The sequence below is a fragment of the Carassius gibelio genome, chromosome A22, assembly GCF_023724105.1.
Source record: "Carassius gibelio isolate Cgi1373 ecotype wild population from Czech Republic chromosome A22, carGib1.2-hapl.c, whole genome shotgun sequence".
Classification (NCBI taxonomy): domain Eukaryota; kingdom Metazoa; phylum Chordata; class Actinopteri; order Cypriniformes; family Cyprinidae; genus Carassius; species Carassius gibelio.
The window spans coordinates 16200715-16220307 of NC_068392.1; the positions used below are offsets into that span (position 1 = coordinate 16200715).

At 36.9% G+C, this 19593-nt stretch overlaps 2 protein-coding genes across 2 annotated transcripts; one reads left to right on the forward strand and one right to left on the reverse strand.

Annotated features, from left to right (window-relative positions):
- Window positions 1-6431: 6431 nt before the first annotated feature.
- LOC127942631 (uncharacterized) lies at window positions 6432-7976 on the forward strand. Its single transcript, XM_052538491.1, has 4 exons — window positions 6432-6523; window positions 6636-6962; window positions 7055-7180; window positions 7391-7976. Exons 1-4 carry the CDS (start codon window positions 6478-6480, stop codon window positions 7522-7524), a joined length of 633 nt encoding a protein of 210 aa, XP_052394451.1. The 5' UTR covers window positions 6432-6477; the 3' UTR covers window positions 7525-7976.
- A 6173-nt stretch (window positions 7977-14149) lies between these two features.
- On the reverse strand, window positions 14150-17986 carry LOC127942635 (V-set domain-containing T-cell activation inhibitor 1-like). Its single transcript, XM_052538495.1, has 4 exons — window positions 17686-17986; window positions 15336-15379; window positions 14907-15236; window positions 14150-14698 (listed from the first exon to the last, which is right to left on the reverse strand). Exons 1-4 carry the CDS (start codon window positions 17694-17696, stop codon window positions 14562-14564), a joined length of 522 nt encoding a protein of 173 aa, XP_052394455.1. The 5' UTR covers window positions 17697-17986; the 3' UTR covers window positions 14150-14561.
- Window positions 17987-19593: the final 1607 nt, after the last annotated feature.

Consider the following 19593-nt stretch of genomic DNA (forward strand, 5'->3'; position numbering starts at 1 on the left):
CGGTGGAGTGATTGGAAATGACAACACCTGCTCGACCCACCGGTCTCGAGTCCCACGGAGGAGATGGAGGGATATAAAACCGGAGCGACGAGAGCGCCAATCCCGGCAACTCACTCCAGCCCACCGCCTCGAGCGTCCATGGCGGCACACTCCCTCGCCTGCTTGATGGCACTGTGGATTCACCACAGCGGTGAGGAATCTTCAGCAGCGCGTCCCATTTTCTCCCGGGCTTCGGCACCACTGTAACTAATTAAACCTTCATAATCATCGGGAAGAAGGAGGCCGGAACCGGTAGACAATCAAATCAAACTTTAATTACAAAATAAAGACAAAACAGCACATCAGCCCCTCACTGACGACTGACGCGCACAAATAAAAACCAAATACAGAATAAAATCCAGGCCTGGTCCTCTCTCTTCGTCACTGTCGTCGCTCCGGTTTTATATCCCTCCATCTCCTCCGTGGGACTCGAGACCGGTGGGTCGAGCAGGTGTCGCTCATTTCCAATCACTCCACCGGCCTTGCTCCTGTTCCCACGTCTCTCGGCCCCGCCCCACTCGTCACAGAGTGTCTTATGTGTAATGTCTTAAGTCAATGAACGTATTCACTTGTGACAAAAACTGATTTGGCTTTATTAAAATGTGTGCATAATAGCATTCAATAAATAAAGTCTAAAGTTGTTCAGATGAACAATAATTATTTTAATTGTTTGGTCAGACAGTTCATATATTATATATTCACATTCATAAATCAGGGATTAAACATGGAGTTATGTTCTGTATGCTAAATATCAAAACAAACGTATGTGCACAGTTGCAAGATTGAAATGCTTAAGGGCCGACATGTACCAGTTCAGACTCAATTAAATCATGAAAGAGATGTACCAAATCATTCAACTCATTCACGAATGACATGAGTACCAGCTCAGTGATTTTGCTCACGAACGATAAGATTTCTCGATCTCATTCAGACTCATGAAACTCGTTCAGTGAAGGGCTTATTTGTTCACTACATTCAACAAATCACATGCTCCGTCACATGTCATACTTGAAGGCTATTGGCTCGAGGTTGAGTAATTCTATGACAGGATGAAACAGTTCACAGATACCCGGTTCACTTAGCTGCGCATGCTGCTGTAGAGGGAGGAATTTCAGAGATAAAGAAATACGAGTCGGTGGGTTACATGAACGAGAACGATTCGTTCACCTAAAAGATTCATTCAAAAAGACCAATTCGTTCACGAACGACACATCACTACTCAGTCTGCAGGTGGAGATGGAGGTGGCAAGAGAAAAGGTGAAGACTGGGGAGTGGAAGCTCCGCAAATACACAAATAGAAAGAGCAAAGTGTGGGAGACATTTGCCGAAATAATGAAGGATGGTGACCAAAGTGCTGGCTTTGTCATGGCCCAATAACGCTACGATGAGCATTTACTACTTTAATTTTTTTTTTTTTTTTTTTTCGGTTCGAGTTGTAGGTGGGTTAGTTGAAAACGCTGGTCGGGTGCGGGTTGTATACATTGACCAGCACATCACTGGTGTATATATACATACAGAGAGTGAAAAAATATATTTCTATATATTTTTATTTTCAATATTTTTATTGTGCCTGTTTTCATTTAACTATGATCATGACGGAAATTTAAGGGCCCTATTTTAACTATCTAAATTTAAAGTGTAAAGCGCACGGCATAGGTGCTCTCAGGGCATGTCCAAATCCACTTTTGCTATTTTAACGACGGAAAAAAGGGTTGGCGTGCCCAGGTGCATAGTCTTAGCATCTTGTCCCTATTCTCTTAATGAGTAATGGGTGTTTTTTAGGCGTAACGTGCAATAAACCAATCAGAGTCTCATGTTCCATTCCCTTTAAGAGCCAGTTGCGCTCGTGCCATGACGGATTTGCTATTTACACGCAAGTGCAACATTTTTTGCGCATTTATTATGTCGGCGGAACAGAGATGGATCTACGAATATGAGAAAGAAATGAAGAAAGTAAAGCAATGCAGAAAGATAAGGTGAAAGAAAGGGGACCTTACAGGAACAAGCTCACACCAAACGCAAAACAGCAATATTTGGAGAAGCTCTCAGGCATCCAAAATATCGACCCATACGAGCTCCCTGCAACGGCACAGAGACCTGAACCATTTACCTCCATGCACATATATGGACATTGTGAATTATATTGTTTACAATGTAAGTCACCTTGCATTCACGCTGTTAATAGCTAACCAGGACATTTACATCTTGCAATCACACATTTAACTACCCTAGCTAACCCAGAACTGATCTGTCCACTTTGCAGCTCCCAACACAAAAACCTGGTACAGTATGTGTCATTGGGCTAAAATCAAATTATAACTAAACATACACAGTTTAAGCCTACTTCAACACATGTTGGAAACGTTTGTGTACATTGAACATCTTGTTACAATCTAGTGTTTACGAAACAGTGGCAGTTATTTAAGTTACTTTGTCATTTTGGTCAAAAAGTGTCTTCTAAATGCAATTTAATTACAACATGCTAAAAGCATGTGAATAAACTTACTTTGGCCAGTACAACGCTGTTTTCACCACCTGGAGGCTTTAGATGACCAAATTCTGCACCCAGCCACAGCAGAAAGCCTCATAACTTTCCAAAGACTTGGCTTTTAAACTCCTGAACTGTGTAGTAACTTACACCAAAAACAAGATAATTAACAATGTCCATATATTTGCGTGGAGGTAAATGGTCCAGGTCTCTGTACCACTCCGCTGCAGGGAGCTCGTATGGGTTGATATTTTGGATGCCTGAGAGCTTCTCCAAATACCACTGTTTTGCACTTGGTGTAACAATGAAACTGTATTTCATTGTTCCTATGTTTTCCATATGTATCGTGTGAGGTACTGGAGAAGTTTTTAACTTCCAGGCATGGTAAAACAGTGCGGAATTGCAAAAATCTCCTCTACTAGCGAGTTAACAACACATGTAAACAATGCTGTTTCACCGCCGGTGTCCTGCCAACATGGCGGAGACTGTGATATCGAGGCCCACATGGAAAAAACCTATATAAACATATGTGTTTCAATATAGTTTTTTAATATATGTGACATATATAAAATTGGCCGTTTTCCTATATTATATGGACATATATGTACATATAATATAGTCTGGCATGCTGGTCTGGCATGTATACTACATCGGTTTCGTGTGGACGCGGATATTTCTTTAGACGAGGGAAAAAAAGATCGGGGATCTGTCTCCGTGTGGACGGGGCCGAAGAAGTAACGGGTATTTACAGTTATGGATAGAAATGTAGCGGAGTAAGCTGTCCAAAAGCCTTGCAAGGCTGCCCGTCATGATTGAAGCAGTGGGCAGAGCGGTCAGCATTGAGACTGAGACTTTTAACCGCAATATGGATAGCATCACGAAGAAGCTCACTGCTTTGGAAAGGAAATTGGAGAATTTGGAGACCAAAATGGACAATGAACAATCATAGTGACCGTGAAATGAAATGCGGCTACTAGACCAAACAACTGGTATCTTATCTTCTTCGGCTTTGCCAGCGCTGGCCTTGGCTAGCCTGGAACAACAAATTTCTCCCTGGGAGCACTGCAGCCAGAACTTTCTCGCGTTCCTTGCCCCCTTCACAGACACCTGTTGATTGATGAGACTGTCTAGGACCCAACCAAGGCTGTCTCCATGGCAACTTGCTGTGACGCTGTATAATCTGCGGACTGAGGCATCTAGAGAGAATCGCAACTCTCCAGGCCTACAAATACACAAACTCTTACACATATACAGATATGCATTCACCCCCCCACCTCCATACCTCGCCTTCGCCGCTTTGTTCCGCCAGTCTGGAAAACTGGTCTGTGACCAGCGCTGTAATAGCTGCAGGACCAGGTGGCTGTTTGCCTGCGCTGGATTACCTCGACCCCCCCCAATTTCTGTCCCCAATTGCAAATCGTGTGTTTATGGTGTATTGATTATGTGCTTTTGTGCTGAGGTGTTTTTCCGGTTCTCACACTGGGTGTGGGTTTTTTTCTCCTCTCTTTCCTAATGTTTTGCTGTTATCTCTTAACCTGTCTACTGTATTTCGTTGCCTTGTGCCCACAAGTGTAATGACAATAACGTTGAATCTAATCTAATACTTGCCTCTCAAATTTAGTTGAGTAAAGTCATGAGTACTCCCCAAAAATGATACTCGAGTAAAGTACAGATCCCTTAAAATTGTACTTAAGTACTGTACTCAAGTAAATGTACTCCGTTACTGTCCGGCTCTGTATTTCATGTTAATATATTGCCATAGTTAAATTCCATAACATGCCAATTACATGTGATACCAATTTCACATGTTCGCACATATATAAGTTCTTCCATAATGTTTTTCGTTAATTCTTAGTTTTTGCCTTGATAATAGAAAATATGAGCTAGGCATCATGTATGACAGTCAAAAATGGGATATGAGCTACAAAATATATGGCATATATGAAGCATGCATTTGTTAATTAAACAACGTGGTGCTGGTTGGGAAAATGCGATCAGCACCGGACTGAAACTAGCAAACACACTTGCACTGCACCTTGTGTCACATTTCGCTGGGTGTATTATAGGGCCCTCAAAGTCTGATCCAACAATTGTCCAACAATCAAGTAATTGTTCTTAATGAAACAAGTTTCCTATCATATATGAAACGTTTACTTACCCTAATGTTTTTTGCAATGTTATTATCAGCTGTTTGGACTCTCATTCTGATGGCACCCATTCACTGCAGAGGATCCATTGCTGATCAAGTGATGTAATGACTAATCACTATCGTTATAATGCTAAATATGTTCAAATCTGATGAAGAAACAAATGTATCTACATCATGGATGGCCTGAGAGTGTGTAAAAATGTCAGCAAATGTTATTTTGGGGTGAACTATTCCTTTAACATGAATCTTCTTTTCCTTTGTCTAATAATGACATAACAGGAAACAAGAGCCATAAAGAGTGCGGTCAATAAACACAAACTCTTGACATTATAAGTGGACCTCAGGGAAAATAATAAACGGATTAAAATAGAGTTAAATAAAAAGTTACACTGTTCTTAAGTGGCCATCTTCCTCCAACTTACAAGAAAATGAAACATGGACAGATCAAAACGATTTTACTGTTATTGACCACCAGAGGACAGAACAGATCTGATCATTATCAGTTGTCCTATTTGAGCAGTGTGATTGTGTTTTATTATGTTATAGTTCATAGCAACTTTAGGCTAGGTCTCAGTGAGCTTTATGATGTTAAACATACACACGGGTAATATCAGCATTTCAAACAACTTTTGGAAAATATATGAAACTAGCCTGTGCTAGTGTGGATGAAGAACGTCTGAAACCAGTCCAGATCTTAACCGGATGAATGTGGGTGTAGACTCGCAGTATCTGAACTTGTAGAAACAGTTGTTTAAATAGTTCAGACATGTTAGTCATAACTGTTCAACCCCTCCAGCAGTCCAGCTGGAGTCAAAATTATTCAAACATGTCCGAAAACATTTTTGGAGGGTATTCAAACTCTCAAACTCGGGGAAGCAGGGACACTTTTAGTGCTTAACATCAGTGAGATTGACAGAACTAATCAAATTGTGTGAAACATTTTCAATTTCATAAAGTCTCGGATCCCATAAAATGATATGAGTAAGAGGAAATGAGCCTGACTTTCATAAAACAGCTGTATTCAGAGTAAACTCAAAGTATAGACTTCTGTTGTACTTCCTGTTTCTTCTACCATGTTTGTAGTCATTTCTAGTTTTTCCTGCTCATCTCTGTATCTTTTCTTGTTTTGTTTTTTTGGTTTGGTTTCCATTAAATGTACATTTGTGCTTAGATCCTCTGAGTCGTCTTTTATTCTCAATCTGCTCATGTCACGCTAAAGAGATTTTAGTTTTAGTTTTTTGGCAATGCATATTGTTTGAAATATTTTCCCACACATATTTAATAACATCTAATTTCTACACAGTTTCTCTCTCTCCGTCTGCGGTTAACACAAGCATGGTTTTGTGCAAATGACGTTTTCCACTGGTTTGGTGGCTTGATGAACAGCATGATCTCACACACTTGCATGCATCGTGTGGTCTAAAGTTTGACCGAGTGAAATGGCACAAAATATCATGGCAATAATTTACAATAATGTTCCATTTATTATCATGAACTAAAAATGAACAGCTGTATTTAATTTATTAACAAAGATTATTTTCACCACATGAGTGTTTGGAGCGGCTTCGTGAAGAGAACAGTGTGGCTTTCTCAGCTCCTGTTGCTTTTCATTAAGAACATTTTTTTTAATCATTATTTTCAATGACAACAGTTTATACTTAGGTCAGTGGTTGAGTTTTGAACAAACGGACACAACACTAGATCAGAAGCAAACCTGTCTTAACTTCCTCTTGACTGTGGTTCAGATCCCTGTTATTTAGAAAGCTGCTCTAAACCCGTGTGAAAGAAACAAGACTGCATCATGCTGAAGTGTTTGAACATCCTGAAGATCATGCAGCTCCTGCTCTGTGAGTTTATTCTTATTCATTAATGGTTTATTTTTCTTTATACGTTGAATTATAATGTTTTTTGAGACTATAATAATCCATTGTGTGTGTGTGTGTGTGTTTTATTTCACAGTTCTGCTCATATGGTGTCAAGCAGCAGAGACTTTAACAGATCAACTAACAGATTTGGGTCTAAATGTGTCTATAAACTGTGATCTTGATGAACAGGAGGTTAACTGGTTATTACTGAAACTACCAGATCCTCCAGTGATGATATTACTCTCTTCTACAACTTCAGCTACTTTTTACTATGCTAAAACATTTAAACACAAATATTCAGTGCAGGGTAAACATCATCTGTTCATAAATAATGTCACTCTTGATGATTTAGGACTTTATTACTGTGTGACCTCAAGTCCACCTCCAAAATACAACAACGGCACCAGACTGTACATCGCTGGTGAGTGACCATTCACTGAAATTAAACACTAAATAATTTGATAGACACAAAATATTCAATATTAATATTAAATCCTTTCAATGTTTGCACAGAACTAACTCTGAATCTAGAGAACAAGAATCATACAGTGGTGAAGTATATTAATCAGAGTCAGACACACTGGCTGCTTTTCCTCATCTCTGCTTTCATCAACGCTCTTCTGATCATTGTGATCATAGGTGAGTCTTTGATTACACCTGAATGAATCCACATTAGAACATTATGGGCTTAAATTCAGATCATAATATCTGTGTGCACTATTTTTAACATTTTTAATGAAAATTTCAACATCTTGTACAGTTATAGCTCTTAATAGTGACTACAATAATTATGTCAATAAGAACAAATAATGTTTTTGGCTGAATGTTAAATCTAAATTCACTTTTAAGGACTATTAAAGCTTCTTGTTGATGGAAGGAACAGAGACAACCTGAAAACATTTAAAGATACAAATCTTCACTTTCTGGATTTCGAACAATCTCAAGACTCAAGCCAAACACGGATACGTTACACGAAAATATGAAGTATGTACAGTATATAAACACATCTCATGCACATCTCATCCATGTTTAAGTATAAAGCTTATGTATATGTGCTGATACTGCTTTTATACACCAGTGTATGCGCTGTTTAGGGGCATTTCAATATATATACGAACATAATACCTAATTATGCATGAGAGACTGTATTTGTCCTAATCACATAGTTCTAGATTCAGGAACAATGAAATAATGTGATATTCATGCTTTCTGCAAGACTTGTTCTGTGCTTTTCTCATCGCTCTATTTCTATTTTGTATAAAGTTGCAGTCAGTAACCAGATAATTAACTCACAGCACAATAAATGTTCAAAATCTGTTTGCATTTCCACTGTGTTGTGAATCTTTGTTTGCTGAACGTGGCCGTGTGTTTTGTGTAAGCAATATATCTAAGGATCTGGATTTTGTTTGAGCTACATATATGCCTGTAAGTAGCCTAGTTGACATGAAACATGTCTCAAACTTTAATTCTCCTTTCTTTCTGATTCTGGTATAAAATATATGTCCAAGACATGACTTGACACCATATACTTATATGTGATTATAAAAGGGAAGTAAACAGATGTTTATGATTGTGAGGGAGGGACTGAGGAAGTGATTATTGAAGGAATGTCTGCTTCAGTAATCTACAGGACTCTGTTTAGAGAACAGACTCCAGACGAGGCTCGGTAAGTGACTATCTTTATTTGTTTATTTTAGTTAACTGAAATTATGGTTATATTTTTAAATGTCTAATAGAAATCATGCTGAATCTCCAGAAAAACCTTTCCTTTCTTTAGAGCGTAGCATTTATCATATTGCTTTTAACGTTGGTGTTGTATCAGAAACCAGTGGCGTCGCTAGGCCCTTTTTAGGGGGCCTTTTATGCCCAGCCCCCCTAAAAAATTATTTGATTAATTAATTAGTGATCGCTTCAGTCCCCTTTAAAAACTCATTTGAGACGGTGGCAAGCTGCATCAAGTTCCGGCTCCTCCCCTGATCTGAGTCTGCATGGATTCAGCGCGTTTTTATCGAGTGAGATTTATGCCAAAACCTCACACACACACAAAATGTGTTTTACTCACACCCAACAATTCACAAACAAACTCAGTGTGGTTTGCAAATACAAAACATCACTCACAAACTAATGCATTTTGTTCTGCAAATAAAAAACGTAGCTATCAAACACATACAGTACGTTTTACATATACAAAGAAACGTATGTCTTCAATGACAAAAATATCTTCCAAGTACAAAATTAAATCTTTCAAGTACAAAACAAAATCCTTCAAGTACAAAACAAAATTCTACAAGTACGAAAAACTGTCACGTGACTTTTGGCACAAATTTTCCGCCTTGCTGATCCACACGCAAATGCCTTCAGATCCACACACATGCTAGTAAACTGTCATGTAATTCGCACTCCACAACAGCGGGTGGCGCTGTTAGCGACTTGCTTGGCGCCGCCACCGACATGGAAACAGGAGAGAACAAGAAACGCTAGCGTGAGGGACGTTTTGAACAAGATGAGCGGCCAACAGGTGAGTTTCCAGTCATTGCTGGTGAAAAATCAGCCTGAAGGGGTTGTTATTCGCTATAACAACCGCCTCGCTATACACGATCCCACTTATTACATTGCTACCTACAAAATAAATAAATAATTTGACAAAATTTATTGATTTTAAAAACGATTGTATTGCTTACACACAACTTTTTAATTCTGACTTTTTCTAGAAATAGACTATTTTTCCACAAACTTCTTTATAAATTTTACCAAAAAATGCATCCCATTGACATTAATTTGAACATACATTGACAAAGAAAGTAATGTTATTCAGTCTCAGAATTAATATTGTGTATTTCTGGAGTTTGTTACAAAATGTTATCAAATGTGGTCCGGGTCCTTGATGTAAAAATGTTTGAGAACCACATAAACATTTTACATGTCTTTTCAGGTATTGTACCTACCACATTTGGACTGGGAGGACAGTGGCCTGCCTGATGAGCCACACCATGGTGTCACTGTTCCTGAGATGGGCGATGTACTGAGTGATGAACAAATGGCAGCACTAAGGGCAGCCATAAATCCCCTGGGACACTCCCAATCACATGGCTCAGACATCTACCTACTTACTGTGGAGTATGTCCAGCACTTACTAGGCTTACAGTAAAATGTACTCAGTAAAGGACCTGATTCAATGATAATGCAGCACAAATACAAAAAGAACACTTATTTACAGAACAGTGCCCCTGCTAATAACTGGTTTGTAAGATGTTACAGTTACACAAATAAATATTTCTGAATCAGGGAGGTGGTCTAATGTTTGATTTTTCTCTGTTTAATCAAATCAGACCAGCAGACATGCCCCATGTTAGGACTGCCAGCGGCAGCAGGAAGAATAGCTTTCCTCAAGCAGTGCTAGCAGCGGACTTTAAGACTTTCAGCTCTCTTAATGTTGTAATGAATGTTCAAACCAAACACATGTAGATTGTATTTTTTTTTTATTGTAGTGTGAATACAATCTTAAAACATCTGGGGGGTTGAAACAACCAAAAAAAAAAAAAATCTTTCTCTCTTTTTTTTTTTTTTTTTACTATGGGGACCTGATTTTCTCTTTCTTATAGGGCGGTCACACCGCACTTTTCTCTCCATTGACTTCCATTCATACGCATGCGAATGCGTCAGACCGGAAACGCAAGCTCATGCGAAAAATTCCACATTTTGCTGCGTTCCAAAGTTCAAGTTTGGTGAACTCTGACCTACGAATTCGCATCACGTGAAGATGTGGGACCAGTAGAAGATCATTACATCACTGCGTGACCTCTCTGTACAGAAATTCAAAAATGAAGGAAGCGCTATATAACTTTAGTTGTAGCGCAGCATCCTATTTTATATAATACAGATTTAAAAGATTATAAAAAATAAAATAAAGTGTCTGCATGGTTTGTAGTGTCAACAGGAACAGATGATACATTTGAATGTGGATGTTTTATAATTTTTTATTGCTTAGGGTGTATATATTTATAAAGAGAGAGAGAGATGGGGAGTACAATATAATAAGACGCTTTCGACGCTGTCGCAAAAGACACAGTACAAGCACATATTAATCCATGTTGTGATAATTGAGGAAAGACCGTTTTATTGCTCCCGCCCATATTCGCAGCAGTGTCCGAAATATTTTCGCACGTTTAAAGTCTAGTGTGACCGCGCCTTTAACCAACTTGTGCAGCTCTGTGAGTGCATCTAAAATGCCTTTTGGGATGAGAACCTGGTTAGAGGCAGCACTAAATAGAACAGCCTCCTGAAAACACACAAATTCAAGGTAATCCAGGTCAAGGGGTTGCTGACAGACAATATGCTGGAGCCGTGTGTGGATTCTCTCTGACATTGTTTGTGCAAGCAGTTCCTAGAGAGAGGGAAAAAGAGGAAAAATGGATGAGGTCAAAAACACTGGTGTAACTGAACATGACCAGTAAAATAACCAAAAACTACACTTTGGTTCATTCTTAATATCTTCATGACCATTAAATTTAAATTAAATTAAAATTTAATTTAAATTAAATTCATGCATTTAGCAGACACTTTTATCCAAAGCGACTTACAGTGCAATCAGGCTATCAATTATTACATATCATTAGTGATAGAGACCTCAAATAATGACACATGATTATGATTACGATTAAGAAAATGTAATGATTGATATCATATGGATGCAGAAAATGAGTTTATAATACCCTCAGTATCAGGGGTTTAGCCATTTACCCAAGTCTAGGGCCTTGTAGAATCTCAATAGACATGCAGTACAAACTTTGGTTCAGTTATACTAAGAACATGTTTGTCTTCCATCCTGCAAAGTTCGGTGAGGCTATGAATAACACTTTAAGATATTAATGCCCAAACATGGTTCTCTGATAGTGTTTTTGATGCTATAAAAATGACAATCTCAAGGACTGACAAAAATATTTTTACAGGCCTTGGTTTTGGGACCCAAAGATAATATAGAAAAACTCTTCATCTGAGATGTTGCTGCAACCACTTTCCTGGATTCTGACTGATTTGACATGGAATAAAGCCTCTATATTCTATTAGAAACTAGCAGGAGAAGACCAGGGTTGATTTGGAGGTCTAAACACACCCTTGCCATGATAAACAGACCGTTAAAATGGACGCGGAACGGACTATTTTCTTTAGCGGAAGCAATACAATCGTTTTTAAAATCAATACATTTTGTCAAATTATTTATTTATTTTGTAGGTAGCAATGTAATAAGTGGGATCGTGTATAGCGAGGCGGTTGTTATAGCGAATAACAACCCCTTCAGGCTGATTTTTCACCAGCAATGACTGGAAACTCACCTGTTGGCCGCTCATCGTGTTCAAAACGTCCCTCACGCTAGCGTTTCTTGTTCTCTCCTGTTTCCATGTCGGTGGCGGCGCCAAGCAAGTTTGTTTTGTACTTGAAGGATTTTGTTTTGTACTTGAAGGATTTTGTTTTGTATTTGAAGGATTTTGTTTTGTACTTGAAAGATTTAAGTTTGTACTTGGAAGATATTTTTGTCATTGAAGACATACGTTTCTTTGTATATGTAAAACGTACTGTATTTGTTTGATAGCTACGTTTTTTATTTGCAGAACAAAATGCATTAGTTTGTGAGTGATGTTTTGTATTTGCAAACCACACTGAGTTTGTTTGTGAATCGTTGGGTGTGAGTAAAACACATTTTGTGTGTGTGTGAGGTTTTGGCATAAATCTCACTCCATAGATGTGGCAGATTCTTAACTTTGATAAAGAATATCTCTTTGGATTTGAGACTTTAGTCTTTGCAACTTTCCAGATCTTCTTCATGCACCAAGAGCTTGTAACACTCCAAAGAGAAAGGAAAAATTTTAATTGCATCATATGACCCCTTTAAACTTAAGGGTGTTAATTGATATACAGTATATTTCCAGAAACTAACACTTTCATGGTACTATACTTTTGTATAATGGTTAGGGTTATTGGGAAGTTGTGGCCTAATGGTTAGAGATTCAGACATTTTGAGTTTGAGTCTCGGGCCCCCAGGAATTGTAGATGGGGGGAGTGAATGTACTGTACAGTGCTCTCAATATTACGACTGAGGTTCCCTTGAGCAAGGCACCGAACCCCCAACTGCTCCCTGGGCGCTGCAGCATAAATGGCTGCCCACTGCTCTGGGTGTGTGTTCATGGTGTGTGTGTGTTCACTGCTGTGTCTGTGCACTTTGGATGGGTTAAATGCAGAGCATGAATTCCGAGTATGGGTCACCATACTTGGCTGTATGGCATGTCACTTTAACTTTTAAAGATTTATATTTTAAGTGTAAATTAATCTATGTTGACATTTACAATTGTGGCTTAAAGTAGTATTAAACTGCTTTGTAATTAACCTCAGATGTATTTTGAGTCAAAAATCACAACTGCAAAAAAAAAAAAAAAAGTTCCTGAGATTCAGTATCTTTGATTACATGTACAAACACTTTTGTGGTCCGTCCTCCTATTGCACTAATGAAGTAACCACCCCTAGTGGTAAAATGATAAAGTTCTGGGTTGCCAACAAACACCTAAATCAGTGTAACCCCGGAACTGAAAGCACAATTGCATTATTTTACCTTAGGCCATATTTCACAACAATACTGTAAGTCCTTCTAACTGATTTGGTTGAAAACCAATCATTTATTCACTATTATGTCATTCCAAAAGTGCATGAGTGTTCCCCTTCAGTCAGTGCAATACGAAATATGAAATATGAGACATGGTTTATTTTATGGTTAATGTTTGTTCCCAACATTCTTCATAATATTTATGTTCCATAAATTGTTTGCTATGTATGCTGATCAAATCTTCCTGGTAGGAATAAGTGTGTAACCAGCATTGCAAAAGCAAGGAATACAATACAAATACATTTATTTAATTAAAAGGCATAATTTATAATTTAAATTATAATTTATTATGATCTATTATGATTAAACTATTTTAAAAGAATATTGAGAATCCTTATATGCTTTATAAATTATACAGAAAAAATGTCAAAAATAGCAGAAAATGTGATTTATTCGTTTGAAAATTGCATATATATTTGTTGATTTTTGTTTTCACAAAGGAGCTTACAATTGAAGGGCATTGCAAGTAATTCATTATAAGAATAAATGTATACATGTTTTTATCCTGTTTATATATGGAGTATATATTTTTACAAAGGTCAATGTTCATTTTCAATTTTAACAGGTTGTAACAAGAACAACATTCCAGAGACCAATGTAGAAAAAAAAGTAGTTTTAGCACAGTTCAATTGGACAATATACAACTTGAATAACATCTTGAGTTTTGTGGTAAGGACAGCTTAATTCATCATCTTGCTTAAATTACATCAGGTTCATGCATTAAAATTATAGTCATTCTGATGATCTAGAAACATCATAAAACTTCAAAAGCTGCATAAAAAGAAAATGTGCTTTCTGGTTGGGGATGTTATCTGTGGTGCAGTGTGTCACACTGATGAAATAGTTTCTTCTTAATCAAGACCAAATTAATGTCAGATTATTACTGTGAACCAAGTGTTTCTTACTTCATACTCCTGGGCTCTTGAGCACATTCACACTCTTCAATCAGGGCACTTTCATTCTAGTCTAGTTACAAACTAAAAATGTGGAATGAAAGAAATAGAAGCGCATGTTGTTTATGCTCAAGAGTATTATTACTATCGACTGTAATAGTTTCTGCCACACAACTTTGTGATGCTGTTTCCAATGTTCTTTAAAACTACAGTATATTGTTTAGGGAAACACTGAATTGTTGGTAATGAGAGAACTCATGTGATTGGTTAACAATGCTTTTTGGAAACATCCGTAAGACCAAACTTAAAAATAAAATTAATATCAAACATCTGTCCGTTATAATTATGCTAATTAATTTGGCCACAATTCTGTTCAGCAGTCAGAATATAATACATTTGGTTCAAGAGTACAAACAATTGTTACTAAACATTGAAGAAAGGCATAATTTGTAACACAATTAAGCAATACATTCTAATAAAGTAAGCAGATATAATGCAAAATAAGAAATTCCAAAACAACAGTCAGGAAAGTTGCAATCCCCTCTGGTTGGGTTTTCATGGAAGAGCTTCTTGTATCAGACGTTGCAGTAGACATTGTTGTTGGATGTACTGTTAGACAAAAAGATAAGTAATATTTAAAAAAATTTACTGTTGAAACTAAACACATTATTGCTAATTATTGTATATAACACCTGCAGTGTATGCTGGGTGTTATTATGGCAAAAAATAATGAGGTGTTAAAGATGAAAACCCAGTATCACAGATCGCATCCAACCAACTCAAACTATGTATGTCAGTAATGACTCTTTCTACATACCTTTGACTTGCAGCATTCGTTCGCATTTCTTTTCCACATCTGGGATATCACATAAGAACTGCCCTGCGTCTGTGACCGTCAGATTTGAGAGTATAAGAGAAAAGTTCCCATTCTTGTGCTCTTGAAGAAAACTTGTTATTCGACCCTTGAACATTGGATCCTGTTCGATTGTTGAGGGTTTTCCTTGTTCGATATCATAAACAATTTTGTATGCATTGTATCTCCAAAACACATTGATTTCCTCTGGCTTTAGTTTTCTATCCTGGTATGAACATGGTATGAGAACAGAATCTCCAACAAAACCAGTGACATCCAGACACTCTGGAGACCCTGGAGACAAGAGTGACAACTTTAGAAAGCAGACAACAACAAAACAGACTAAACAAAGCAGAAAGTTACATGAATTTACTGAGGTCTGTGAATACTAACCTTTATCTATCAGATTAAGAAATAATACGTGAATGACACAGCATCTGCACAAACAAAAAAATAAAAAATTAATTTATTCCCTTGAAAACTGAAAAAAAAAAACATATGCACAGAAGAGAGTATGATTTCAGAGAAAGGCCCACTGATTTATATATTTAGACAAGTCTCATTTTAAGACAATAGTCCCCTTATTATATCAGATGCTTTTTTCTTTGAAAAAAAAAAAAAAAACATGATTTAATGCTATTCCATGCATATTGTATTACAGGTGCAATAGGCTGTTTTAACACATTTTTCGGTCCCACTTTATATTAGGTGGCCTTAACTACTATGTACTTACATAAAAAATGAGTACAATGTACTTATTGTGTTCATATTGTAAAACACTTTTGCTGCTATTGAGGTGGGATAGGGGTAAGGTTAGGGAGAGGGTTGGAGGTATGGGTAAGTTTAAGGGTGGGTTAAGGTGTAAAGTATGGGTCAACACAGTGTAATTATAAATGTAATTACAGAAATTAAATACAGATGTAATTACATGTAGTTTTTTTTAAATATATAAGTACAATGTAAAAACATGTATGTACACAATAAGTACATTGTCCTAAACTATTAATTAAAATGTAAGTACATAGTAGTTAAGGCCACTAAATATAAAGAGGGTCCCATTTTTCTAAAAATTGCATGATGAAATGGAGACATTCAGAAAAACTATGGAAATTCTAGATAAACACACACACACACACTGACATGACATCATGTTTCCAGTTGGCCTCGTGACTTCTCATAAGACCATTCATCAGTCGTTTTACCACTTCTGCTATTTTGCTATTCTAATTTATTTTGTAATATCAACCAAATCATATATTTTCTTGTTTGTAGTTTACAAGTTGTTTGTACCCCACAGAACTGCAGTCTCTCACAAGTTACGTTCTAATTGGATATAGCCCCCCACTCACTCGCTCACTGAACTAGTATTAAGCAGTGTTGGTCAGTAACTAGTTACTGTAATAATATTACTTTTTGCAGTAATTTAGTAGTGTAACTAATTACTAATAAGATTCCAATAATAATATTACAGTTACTATCCATAAAACAGTTAGTTAGTTACTTTTGATACCTTAATCTCTACTGATCTGAAATCTGAAAGTCCAATAACTCCTAGATTTATTTTGATAATTTTCACGATGTCTCCAGTGCAGCAGACAAGCTTAGAATACGGAAAAGCTCACATTCAGGGGATGGAAATACTGCAATTACACTGATTTTGTCAGGAGAAAACCTGATCTGGACGCAGATTTGCAAGTTGTAGCATTACTTTACTCTGGTATTACAAGGCTTGCCCATCCCTCTGATCCCCATATAAATTATTTTACTATAATTAAAAATCTTATCAATATATGTGATTTCTTTTCATACAATAGTTCATGAAAATATAATCATATTTGGGTAACAGAGAAACTATAGCTACAATTAGCTTCAAGCTACACATGACAATAAATACTTTTTTATTTTTATTTTTTTTTTATTCACTATCATTCACCATTAGTGTTTGTGAGAAAAACTGCAATTCAGTGTGGATTTGGGTAAAATGATGAGGCAGAAAAATATTGTTAGTAACATTTTAGAACAATTTGATACTTCTGTGGGCCATGGAGGAAAAGCAATGTAGGCTAACTAGTAGTGTAAATAATTACATATTACTCTCTGGCAACTGTTAAGTAATAATATTACTTTTAAAAGGAGTACTGGTAACGAGCAATAAATTACAGTAACGAGTCCAACACTGCTTTTAAGAAAAAAACTTTTTTGTATAATCTTGTATTGCACCTTTCACATTTCCGTTTATCTCAGAAGCGGAAGTCATCGTATTATGCTAAACTATATATATATATATATATATATATATATATATATATAGCGTTACAATTTGCTCCAATAGCTATAACAAAATACAATAAATACATGCAAAAATTCCATGACTATCTAGAATATCTCAAGAGATGATTACATTGGTGAGAAAACAGAAAGCTGTCAAATTGGTTAGCACTCCCTCGTTGTATAAGAAACATCCACACGCAGAAGCCTTAACTATTCTTCTGCAATTTTAATGACAAGGTGGTTATAAAACACAACACCGATATTAATGCAAGTCAAAACTTCTCTAGATGTACGATGATATTAACCGTGGAAACGAGTCAAGCAGTCTGTGAAAAGGGTGCACTGTGTATTGTAACAAATGTAAACATTACTTGTTTTCCCATTTCTAATTTACGTTATCTAAATTGTCTTAATGTTCGCCAATTATAATTTTAATTTACCCACAAAAGTGTACCATTGATAGAGCCGTTACCTTACAAACATGACTGTCGTATTATAGGTCTGCTATCCGTCGTTTGGGAAACGGGCAATTCAGAATGAGAAAAGCAGACAAAATCTAACTTTAATTTAGCGCACTGCACCGCGTTCTTCTGCTTCCGTGTGCAACAGTAACAGGGGTGCGGTCATACAATTATTTATTGTATTTTGTTGTATAGCTATTGGGTCAAATTTGAATGCATTTTTATTTTTATTTTAAATTTGTATTTTGCGTTACAAATGTCCCGATATACAGCAAAATACAATATATATAATATATAATATAATACATGTTTCCTCTTCTTCTTCCTTCTCTTCTTCTTGGTTTTTATGGCGGTTGGCATACAACTTTAAGGTGCATTACCGACACCTGCTGGTTAGAAGTGTGGGCCAAGATCGCCAAGATTGGCGGGTGACACGTTCGTGTACGTTGCTCGTGAATTATTTGAGTAAAACTCAGTTTTACTTTACTATATTGTAATGATATTCAGTAACATGTAATATATCCAGGTAGACACAAAGTGGTACTGGAGGATAACTTACTGTGTACTTAAAGAGAGGAACTGGGACTTTTAGGGAATCACGGTCACAGGATGTTTTAAGAGGAATAAAATAAAAATGACTAGCAGAAGCTAGCTGTTCATTACAACAATGTATCATCATTGAAAAAAATGAACGTTACATTATCATGATCTATTTTACTATAGTATAATGGCTTAATGAATTATATATTTTTTTTGTTTCATTTGTTGCATTATGGGCAAACGTTCTGCCAAAAATCCAAACAGAAATCTCTCGAATTCCCCCTCGACAAGTCAGTGAAAAACTATGGCGCATTATTCACAGACAGAAGAGATGGACATGCACACCTATGCGAAACCTCTCGATTCAGTGTCTACCTGAAACTTCTAACAAAGGACCATTGGCCAAGAAGTTGCGTGTAGTAAATGAGGATGATATAACTCTGTTATCTTGACGGCAGTTGAAAAATAGGCAAGCTCCAAAAGGAGTCTTTGGCGAGGCTTCAATCTGTGGAAAACTCCGTTCAAGAGAACACTGCTTCTATTCGCACCCTCTCCTCATCCATGGAATTCTTTGGCTAGGAAGTCGAAGACGTTACGAAAAGAGTTGCCTCTCTGGAGAACACTGTTACTAGCCTCATGAAAGAAAATGAAGTCCTTCGTCAATCTTGCCTGGAACTGGATGAATATAAATGGAGATGGAACTTGCTTGTTGCATGTGTTACTGAATCTAAAAATGAGAATGTGAAGAAGATCATCCTGGATATCTTTGGAAATGTTTCACCAGAATCTGCCTCGTCTCTTGCTAGCTCTGTGGACATTGTACATAGAAGAAAACAGTTGCGGATCATTCTCATCGTATTATCGTCCAGTTTACCTCACCCACCATCCCAGAAAAAATTTGGAAAGATGCCAAGTCTTCCAACTTCCTACGATGAGATAACTACAGGATTTTTGAGGACTTGTCTTTGAACATGAAGGAGGAACGCAACAAATTGTGGCTACTAGTGAAACAGGCAAGAGAAGAAGGAAAAGGGGCTGGTTTTAGGAAGTGCTTTTGCTTACGTAGAGGGGAAAAAGTTAATGAGGTCAATTGTTTGTAACTAGATTAGGATCATTATAGTGGTCAATAATGTAAACAACAGGCTGATTACAGCCATTATTTGCTGCTCTGTTTGGATGAATCAGTAGTGTTTTCTTCAAACCATAAATGGTTTTGTATTCTGAGTAACCTCCTTTTCCTCTAACTCTTTACTTTTTTCCAATTTCAGCTTTAAGTTTGGTTGTTTAGCATAATTACTTTATTTAATATTTCTTGTTTTTCTCTTAATGTTCGGGGGATAAGAGACATACTTAAGAGAAAATGTTTTTTTTTTTTTTGT

What these genes read in the sequence shown, in the direction of transcription:
- LOC127942635 (XM_052538495.1), bottom strand. An exon ending in TCTTAATCTGATAGATAAAG is followed by an intron (nt 15,237 to 15,335) that starts GTTAGTATTCAC and finishes TCTTGTCTCCAG; the next exon opens with GGTCTCCAGAGTGTCTGGAT. An exon ending in ACGAATGCTGCAAGTCAAAG is followed by an intron (nt 14,699 to 14,906) that starts GTATGTAGAAAG and finishes TTTGTCTAACAG; the next exon opens with TACATCCAACAACAATGTCT.
- LOC127942631 (XM_052538491.1), top strand. Translation starts at nt 6,478, where the DNA reads ATGCTGAAGTGTTTGAACATCCTGAAGATCATGCAGCTCCTGCTCT. An exon ending in GATCATGCAGCTCCTGCTCT is followed by an intron (nt 6,524 to 6,635) that starts GTGAGTTTATTC and finishes TTTATTTCACAG; the next exon opens with TTCTGCTCATATGGTGTCAA. An exon ending in TCTGATCATTGTGATCATAG is followed by an intron (nt 7,181 to 7,390) that starts GTGAGTCTTTGA and finishes TTCACTTTTAAG; the next exon opens with GACTATTAAAGCTTCTTGTT.